This window comes from Tupaia chinensis, unplaced genomic scaffold (genome assembly GCF_000334495.1).
Source record: "Tupaia chinensis unplaced genomic scaffold, TupChi_1.0 Scaffold000164_1, whole genome shotgun sequence".
Lineage (NCBI taxonomy): Eukaryota > Metazoa > Chordata > Mammalia > Scandentia > Tupaiidae > Tupaia > Tupaia belangeri.
In genome coordinates this window covers 1,616,142-1,626,601 of record NW_006159638.1, presented here as the reverse complement: position 1 = coordinate 1,626,601, position 10,460 = coordinate 1,616,142, and the positions used below count along the sequence as shown (strand labels likewise).

Sequence of the window (10,460 nt, the reverse complement as noted above, 5' to 3'; positions counted from 1 at the left end):
ACTACTTTATGGATGACAAAACTGAAATTCAGGGAGGAGAAAAAGTAATCTTCCCAAGATTTTATAGTTTGCAGGTGATAGAGATGACATTTGATACAGGGAATTTAATGCGTAATTTTTATTCACCAATAGGAGGTACTACTGTCTCTACTATTTCCTTTGTTAATGCTCACTGATCTTGACATTACAAACTGGATGGTGAATTAGTGTTGGTGACAGGGGAAGTAATTTTTTACATCAATGTAGCTCTAAGAGTCTATTACCTTGCCTTGAATCCAAATTGAAATCTATCCAAAATGATTAGCTGATGACTGTCAGGATTGATTCTCTATTTGTATTTTCATAACCTAAAGATATGAGTTCAAAATTATATTATTTTAAAATTTACTCCATAAATATTTATTGAATGCCTATTATGTGAATATCAAGCACTAATGTTAAGTAATAGAAATAGAGTAATAACTAAGATCTAGTTTCTGCCTTAAAGGAGCTATTAATCCAGTAAAAAAAGAAAAAATGGTCATATATATTAGCTTCCTATGGCCACTATAAAAAATTGCCACAAACTTATGGCCTAAAATAATAGAAGTGTATTATCTTATAATTCTGGAGGTCAGAAGTCTATAATGGGTACTCAGCCACAGTGACTCACACTGCTAAGAAACTGCGGCTTGGAGGCTGAGGCCATAGTAGAGGCCTGGGTTCAGTTCCAGGCCCATCCTCAACAGGCCAGGCACTGTGATGTGTGCCTGTGGTCCTAGATGGCTGGGAGGCTGGTCAAGAGGATTTCAAGGTGATGAGACCCTGAAAAAAAAATCTCTCTCACAAATAAATACATCAAAAAACTTTAAAAAAAAAAAAAGATTTGAAGTACATCTAAATGAGCTAGAATCAAAGTGTTGACAGGATGCATTCTTTTCTAGATTCTGGGGGAAGGGGATAATCCTTGCATACTTTTTCTGGCTTCTCCATACTGGTGGTTTCTTTGGCTCATGATTCTCTTTGATCTTCAAAGCCAGCAATGGCCAGTCTAGTTGTTGTTGTTGTTGTTGTTGTTTTTCCCATATTGTATCACTCCAGCCTTTTTCCTGTTGCCACTTTTCCTCCTTTGGCTCTTCTTCTTCTCCATTTAAGAAGGCTTGTGATTACATTGGACTGTCTCCAATAATAGAGCATAATCTCTCTATTTCATGGTCATTAACTTAATCACGTCTGTAAAAATTCTTTTTCCATGTAAAATAACATATCACAGATTTGGGAATTAGAATGTTGACATCTTTGGGAGGCCATTATTCTGTCTACCACAACATATGAAATAATACCAGATGGTACAGGTGTACTAAGTGCAACAGTGCAAATAACAGACATTTTTGTGTCTCTGGAATGGATGGAATCAGCTGCTTAGGCATGGGGTTACATGAAAGTTCTTAGCATTGATCTTTAGTCAAAGTGGGCTTCACCTACTGGCACTATGGCCAGCGAAATGTTTTTGTTCTTATTCTTTCTGAGAGTGAGTAGGAAGTTTGTGAGTGGAGGAGTAGTTCTTTGTCCGTTGCCAAGAGAACAGAGGGGAAAGACATATTAGTTGGAGGGAATATATTAATATGGAAAACATCTGATTTTGGAGGGGAACCATGGCCTTATGGAATTTCTAGAAGATTAAATTTGAAGAGGGAGATGGTAGGGAGTAAGACTGGTGAAATGAGTCATATTATGAAAGGCTATGTGTGTTGGGCTGAGAAGTAAAAAATAGCAAAAAGCATTATCCTTTCTTGAGACTTGAAGGTAAAGGGAGCACTTTGAATTATTTACTTTTTACATTTAAGATAGGCAATACTAGTTTAAGAATAGCTAGCTAGGCTGGCTTCCAAATTTGGTGTGATATGTACCTCTACAATTGAAAAAGCAGATTGCAGTATGAATAAAACACCATTGGAGGTAAAGGGACTTCTTTTACAGACACAACACCATAAATGAGTTTGGAAAGTAAAGTAAAACAAGTATTTAATTATTTACAAGTCACTACTGGCTGTTGTTGAACATTAAAGCAAGTCTTACTTAATTTTGGGCTTCTTCATTCTTCTATGTTTCTTGGAAAGTTACCTGACTTGTTTAAAATAGGTCTGTTTTAAGTCCTAGAATATTTATTTGTCCATCCTTAGTTTCCTTTTCACTCTCTGAATCATGTTCGATTTTCTGAAGTAGAATATTCCTGAAGGAGTGAAATGAAACATTTTGGACTTTTTTTGCTTTTTAAAGCGAATAAATTGTAGCCATAGTGTCATTTTCTTTGAGAGACGGATTGTTTTTAAAGGAAAGTCTTTTTAAGCTTGACTGGCGGCTTTATCTCACCATTGCTTTCAATAGAGTCATGTGAAATCTGTACCCATGAATGGAATTAATTACCTGGTCTATTTTGCTTAATCTTCATGAATTATTTCTGGAAGGAAAATTGTATTGTATGAGTGCAATGCAAACTGTTAACTATAATAACACATGTATAAATGTCTCTACTGTTTTTCAGTAATTCTATTGTCTTAAGACAATAATTTTGGTGATCAGAGAGTCAAATGAACATAAGAAGCTTACAAAATATTATCCATTTTTTTTTCTTTTTTTAAAACAAAAAATACGAATTATATTCAACTAACTAAGCTGTATGACAGTGAAGCACTGTGGGTCTTTTCATTTAGCTGGTCCCTCAATCTATTTATTCCAGAGATGCAATTAGAAGTCCCCTGGCAAAGCACTGCCCTGTATTGATTTGCAGGAAATAAAAATTTGCATGACAATACAAATTCTGCTTGCACGTGGGGGCAGGGTGAAGTCATCACTTTCCAGCTGTCATTACTATATGGAATCAGCTAAATCTTATCATTTGTCTGCGGTTTAGTGTGTTTTCAACTGAAATATATGGCAGCCAAGATTTATAATCAGAAATGTCATCTTTTCAGCCAGATTTGACAATGGCATTTCATTTACACTGCAATCTGCTTTTTCACTCAGTGAGGTACAAATCACACCAAAATTGGAAGGCAGCCTAGATGCTTTTAAACTAGTGTTGCCTATCTTTAATGTAAAAAGTGAATAATTACAGGATCAATATAAATTGTTAATCTCCCTCAATCTGTCTTCTCTCCCCACTCATCTGTGGAATTATTTTTAAATCACTGATAAGTAACATACTGCTAAGTGGTTCTACAAGGGTTTGGAGTTAAGAGTGTCTCCCTTCCAATACTCCTCTACCCTTTGTCAGCTGATTGAACTAGGGAAAATTCATTCACTCTTCTGTGCCTCAACTTTCTCATCTGTAAAATGGGATAATAATAGTAGCATACTTCACAGAATTATTGGAAACATTGGGACCAGCAGTTGGCATAATGGCTATGTCGCTGGACTCCCATGTAGTCGACTGCGGTTCATGTCCCGGACCCAATGGCTTAAAACTCACACCGGGCACGTGTGCGTGCATGCCCAAGATCCTGAGAGGAGAATGGAGGAGAAGGGATTGTGGCATGGCTCATGTTCGATTTTCTGAAGTAGAATATTCCTGAAGGAGTGAAATGAAACATTTTGGACTTTTTTTGCTTTTTAAAGCGAATAAATTGTAGCCATAGTGTCATTTTCTTTGAGAGACGGATTGTTTTTAAAGGAAAGTCTTTTTAAGCTTGACTGGCGGCTTTATCTCACCATTGCTTTCAATAGAGTCATGTGAAATCTGTACCCATGAATGGAATTAATTACCTGGTCTATTTTGCTTAATCTTCATGAATTATTTCTGGAAGGAAAATTGTATTGTATGAGTGCAATGCAAACTGTTAACTATAATAACACATGTATAAATGTCTCTACTGTTTTTCAGTAATTCTATTGTCTTAAGACAATAATTTTGGTGATCAGAGAGTCAAATGAACATAAGAAGCTTACAAAATATTATCCATTTTTTTTTCTTTTTTTAAAACAAAAAATACGAATTATATTCAACTAACTAAGCTGTATGACAGTGAAGCACTGTGGGTCTTTTCATTTAGCTGGTCCCTCAATCTATTTATTCCAGAGATGCAATTAGAAGTCCCCTGGCAAAGCACTGCCCTGTATTGATTTGCAGGAAATAAAAATTTGCATGACAATACAAATTCTGCTTGCACGTGGGGGCAGGGTGAAGTCATCACTTTCCAGCTGTCATTACTATATGGAATCAGCTAAATCTTATCATTTGTCTGCGGTTTAGTGTGTTTTCAACTGAAATATATGGCAGCCAAGATTTATAATCAGAAATGTCATCTTTTCAGCCAGATTTGACAATGGCATTTCATTTACACTGCAATCTGCTTTTTCACTCAGTGAGGTACAAATCACACCAAAATTGGAAGGCAGCCTAGATGCTTTTAAACTAGTGTTGCCTATCTTTAATGTAAAAAGTGAATAATTACAGGATCAATATAAATTGTTAATCTCCCTCAATCTGTCTTCTCTCCCCACTCATCTGTGGAATTATTTTTAAATCACTGATAAGTAACATACTGCTAAGTGGTTCTACAAGGGTTTGGAGTTAAGAGTGTCTCCCTTCCAATACTCCTCTACCCTTTGTCAGCTGATTGAACTAGGGAAAATTCATTCACTCTTCTGTGCCTCAACTTTCTCATCTGTAAAATGGGATAATAATAGTAGCATACTTCACAGAATTATTGGAAACATTGGGACCAGCAGTTGGCATAATGGCTATGTCGCTGGACTCCCATGTAGTCGACTGCGGTTCATGTCCCGGACCCAATGGCTTAAAACTCACACCGGGCACGTGTGCGTGCATGCCCAAGATCCTGAGAGGAGAATGGAGGAGAAGGGATTGTGGCGTGGCCATCCCCCCCTGGGGGGTGATTTCTCGCTTTCTGTCTCTCTGTCTCTGTCTGTCTGTCTGGTAAGCACATGTGCCCTATTGCAGAAACCTCTAAAAAAAAAAAAGAATTATTGGAAACATTAAATGACAGAACTAAACCAAGACTATTGCACTGCACAGCTCAGAGGAGTTTAGTTCACATTGTGTTTGAGTTGGAACTGTGCAAAATGGCAGAACTGTGTGTAAAGCACTTGCAGCATTCTCTTGTACAAATAAGCATTTGCTTAATAATCATTTTTATATATCAATAGACTGTGTCATCATTCCCCTTTCTTAAAATTCTTTGGCTGCCTTGAATGTCACTTTTCTACTTCTCTTCCTACAATTGTTTTATTCACATTTTACCCGTGGTTATAGTGTTTCCCAAAGTTCATACACATCATGATGGCCCACTTTTCCCTTCACTTACTCTATCAGGTTTGGTTTTCATGTAGAGCTAAAATTCAAGAATGTACAAAGTGAGATAAAGGTTAAAGATGAAATTCAGAATAAAATTTAATAGCCAATCGACCCCAAACCTGCCTGTACATTGAAATCATTTGGTGGACGTTAAAAAAAATACATATTCCCAGACCCACTCAGAGTTACAAAATTAGAATATTTGGCATGTGTATGATAGAGAGTGGATTGGAAAGTATATCTGTGAAGGATTTTTTTTAATTGCCAGAAGACAAGTATGCTTACCAGAGAGAATGAAAGAGAGAAAGAGAGAGAGAGAGAGAAAGCACCCCTAATAGGGCATGGTCACACTACAATTCCTTTCCTCCATTTCTCTATCTCATCAGAATTTCAGGCATGTATATGCATGGGATGGCATTTTTTCAAGCCACTGGGGCCCAGACTCATACTATAGTGGACTCTGTGGGATCTAGCTTCCAATATACAGTGCTTAACCACTGCGCCATGGGCCCAGCTCTGAACAAACTTTTAGATATTTCAGCTCTTTAGTCAGATTCGAGAACTGAAATGTGGAACCAGAGATAACACAAACACTTGTGTTCAAAAGCAGAATAGAAGAGCCAAGTCAAAGAGCACAGGGTAAGGGGGTGCTCAGAAGGTGGAGCCAAAGGTCAGATTCAGGTAAAAGCTTGAGAAGCCTGTCTTTCATGACCCCTGTGTAACCCCAGCATCATCTATACGTCGTCTCTGTCACAGTTCTTAATACACAGAAGTTAAAATTATATCTTGAGCTTAATATTTCCTATTCATCTGCAAGATTCATAAGGCAACTTAGTCTCAAGAATTCTTTCTCCTATCCATGAGAAAAAGTGTTCTCAAAATAAGCATAAATCAAGACAAGAGAGAATTATTAGTAGGACTCTGGTTGAACATAACCAACTTGAACTAGCTAAAAGCAAGAAAAGAGGGGTTGGCAGATGGCGTGGTGGTTAAAGGTGCTGGATTCCCATGGTAGACTGCAGTTAGAGTCCCAGACCTGATGGCTTCCTTTTCACTTTCCCTTTCTCTCTGTCTCTGTCTGGTCAAGTTAATAATAATAACAACAACAACAATAATAACAACAGATGGAATTAAATAAATAATTCTATAAAAAGGCAAGAAAAGGGAATTCACTCCAAAGGTACATTGTATCTCATGAAACTCAACCCTGAGTCTCAGGTAGGGACTAGACTAGGAAGCTAAAGGCCTTCAGGATTTCCATCTCACCTTTACTATGTGCATTTGCTTCAGTGATTATTTTCAGGAAGCTGTATTTCTCTGCTTCTGCGATCTTGAAATTTATATTTTGCAGTTTAATCACCCACTGAGACTCTCATTCTAATTTTGAATTCTTGGGGTAAAGAATTTGACTCATCTAGTTGGGCCTAGTGTCCAAACCAGATCCAGATGGCCATGACCAGAGAACAGCCACAAGAGGGAAACACAGCAGCTAGAGATCTACCCTTGTGGATTGAGGTGGGGGTGTCAGTTCCCAGTTAAAGGAGAGTGTAGACACCCTTAAAAGAACCTGTTGCTTTAAGGCAGAATCAGATAAAACAGTCCAGATAAAGGGAGGCTGACAGTGTGTCAGAGATTTGACACTGAAGTACTTGTAGCCTGTGTGAAACAGAAAGTAATTTACACACTTCCCCCTGGAGTTGGCCTTGTAGGGAATGGCCTATAGAATCAGTGTGGATCCCAGGTGGATCATTTGTTAACTGTATGACAACGGTTATAGTCCTTAGCCTCTCTGTGCCTCATATTTTGCATCTGTTAAGAGAGACTAATAATAATTTCCAAGCTTTCTACATAATAAAATTATTGTAACAAAGTAAACAAAATAATGCATATGAAGCACTTGGGGCAATGCTTAGCACTTGTTACTCAAATCATTTTTGTATTACTGATATTGTCATTATAATAAGATTACTCAATATCTGACAGATCCTGATGTTCTCCTTTATGGAATTAATCTTTTTTCATGATAAAACCTACTTTTTCTGTTTATCTCAAAATATTGTGGCTCTTTTTTATTGATCTTCTCAATGGAACCTGACCTTTCCTTCCCTAGGAACTTTCATTACATTAGCTTTGTATGCTGCTTAGACATATTTGGGCCCTGTAACATAGTTATTTGAGTACTTTCCTTATTTCTCCTCCTGTTCACTGGTTTGTTAACTTATTGAAGTTGGATTGTGCTTCACTAGTATCCCTGTCCCCTAAGTGCCTGTTTCACTGCAGAGTACCCAACAGATGATCAATAGTTAGTGGATATAATGGAATTCTAGTTTTACCCATCCATAATATTTCTCCTTTACCTTTTATTATGTCTTTCACAAAAATCTCAGTTCTTGAATGAACTTCTCTTGGCTTTTTTTATCTTTGCTGAAACTTACTTTTTCAGAATTCTTGGTTACAGTTAATGCTAATACCAATACCACATGTCTTAGTCTGTTCTTGCTATTTTAGTGAAAGCTTTAGTTTGGGTAATGTATAAACAGCAAGAGTTTATCTTTTCACAGTCCTGGAGACTGGGAAGTCTAAGATCAAAGCACCGGCAGTTTGAGTGTCTGTGGAGGGCAGCTCTCTGATGCCAAGATATCACTGCATCTTCATGAGAAGGAAGAAGGCAAAATGGGAGGAACCTGTGTCTGCACATGGCAAATTTTGAAAGGAGAGACAGCTCTTGGACACATTTTTCATTAGGGCATTAACCCTATTTGTGAGGGTGGGGTCCCCATGCCTTAATGACTTTCCCAAAGGCCCTACCTTTTAATACTATCACATTGGAGATTAAGTTTCAACATGAATTTTGGAGGAACGTAAAAGCCATAGCACCACACGATTTAGTATATTATTAATGGTTTTATAAGGCAGATTCAGCGTTCAAGTAGTATTATATAGAGGGTGGTATATAAAGTCTCAATAAATATTTGTTGAATGAATCAATGTCCATCTTGCTCACCATTTTAAGATTGCTAAGATAGGGAGCATGCCTTACATATTGTCTGTATCGCCCTAAAGCTCTCAGCATACAAAAGGTTCTTTGTAAATACTTCCTGACTGATCAATTCCTGGATTTTCATTGCCAGTCTGTCTTTCCTTTACTGTTGTTTTGGTCTTAGCCTGTGATTACACTGAAAAGACCTCTGAATTCTCTGGCCTAATTTCCCCATTGTGTATAGCAGGGTCAGGTTACTGACTCACAAAAGGTCTTTTTGCTGCTCCACTTAAAAATTCTGTCCTTAATTCATGACCAGGCCTTACAGGGACAAATCCCCAAAAGAAGGGTTGGAAGTATTTAGATTGCAAGAAAGAGTCTGGGGATTGGCAATTACAAAATGTAGTCTTTGGTAGAAGGACTTTACGGAATTGTTCCTGGGTGGTGGTGGTGGGGAGGGCAGGAGATGGCACAATGGTTACATCACTGGACTTCTATGTAGTCAACTGTGGTACAAGTCCCAGACAAGGTGGCTTAAACTCACGCTGGCGTGCATGCGTGTGTGCCCAAAATCCCTAGAGGAGAATGGAGAAGAAAGGATTGCAATGTGGCCATCCCTCCTGGGGGGGTGATTTCTTGCTTTCTGTCTCTCTCTGTCTCTACAGTGAGCACATGTGCCCTATAACAAAAATCTCTCAAAAGAATTGTTCCTTGAGATGTCCACACAGTATATCTGAGGAGAAAAAAGTCTTTTTATGTATGTCTTATGCTGTTTTAAAATGAGGATAATCACATTCATGATACAACAGTGAATGACTAGGTTATCTTTCCAGATAGTATAAAGTCTATCAGTAGATCTAAAAAAAAAATCATTAAAAAATAGCATTTATATAATATAATAATAATGTAGATATATCATATGACCAACATAGCGAAACAGTAACAAGTATTTGAATTTCTCTATGAACTGCCACCCCCCCTTTTTAAAAAGATATTTTGCTATAGGATACATGTACTCACTGGAGAAAGACAGAGAGAAGCAAAGTGAGAAATCATGCCCCAGGAGGCATGGCCATATCACAATCCTTTTTCCTCTTGGGATTTTGGGCACACTGGTACCCTGCCTGAATTTCAAGCCACTGGGTCCAGAATTTGAACTATGGTCAGCCATGTGGAAGTCCAGTGCCTTAACCACCAAACCATGAGCTGGCCCCCCAAAAAGCATTTTCTATTGACAGAAATGGGAGAGCTGAGATTTGAAGAGGTATCTTGTAGTATGCTGTGCATCTCATGAGTTCTCAACACTGCTTGGTGATGACACAAGGCAGAACAATTTTGCAGACCAAATTTTGTTATCCTGGAGACAATCTATAATGATGATACTCAGTACAGTGGGGAGATACAAAAAAGGGTGCATAGAATATGTTCCTTAACCACTCTGCCCAGTCTTGCTTTTAACTGGGGAGATGGAAAAGGATTAGCAGTTATAACCAAGGCATGCCTTATGTTTATTTCACTGGACCAAAGAATGAATTAAACATTGCAATAAGTAGTGGACTAGTCAAGATGCATATATTTTAATATAAATATGTTATATTTATTTTTCTGCCATTTACCTGGCTTATATACTTAAAATGTTTTTTGTTTTAAATGCAGGTGATCCAAGGTCATATGACCCAGACTTCAAGGGACCTATTAGCAACAGGTAAGCAGTTATTTTCTCAGGAATACATATTTTTAACCAACACACAAAGATTATTTTTGGTACCATTTTCTAGTCAGTGGAGAATTGTGTTTATTGTAACGGGGGTTGTGACATATATGCCTAAATGCCACCTTATTTACCTAGGGAAAGTGCTGAGAATAAATCTTTCCATGAGTCATGAATATACTCTCCTGTTCAGCAGATGAAGTGCCTTCAGATATTAGACTGACAATTTGTATTGCTCAAAAGGAGAAGCCAAACAAAAAAGCTTTACATGATTTAGCCACTTTGTGAAGAAGCAAACGCATTTGAGTAGCTGTCTTATGCACCTGTTTACTCTGTGACTCACCACTGCAAATGCGGAGTTGCTATGCCAACTTCTTCCACACCAGGTATCTGTGCCATTCAGCTTCCCAAAGCAGAGAGCTTTCTTAGAGACAGCCGTTCACCGATGCATCACGTCAACTTTAGGATACTTT

At 37.8% G+C, this 10,460-nt stretch overlaps 1 protein-coding gene across 6 annotated transcripts in view; it reads left to right on the top strand.

The window, feature by feature from the left end:
- SLC44A5 (solute carrier family 44 member 5) overlaps positions 1–10,460 on the top strand; it is a 372,817-nt gene that overhangs the window by 231,410 nt on the left and 130,947 nt on the right. For all 6 annotated transcript variants that reach the window (XM_006146053.1, XM_027770865.1, XM_006146051.1 and 3 more), the window contains one exon: positions 9,933–9,981. In XM_006146053.1, coding sequence (XP_006146115.1) covers positions 9,933–9,981 — 49 coding nt within the window. The remainder of the gene's footprint in view (positions 1–9,932; positions 9,982–10,460) is intronic.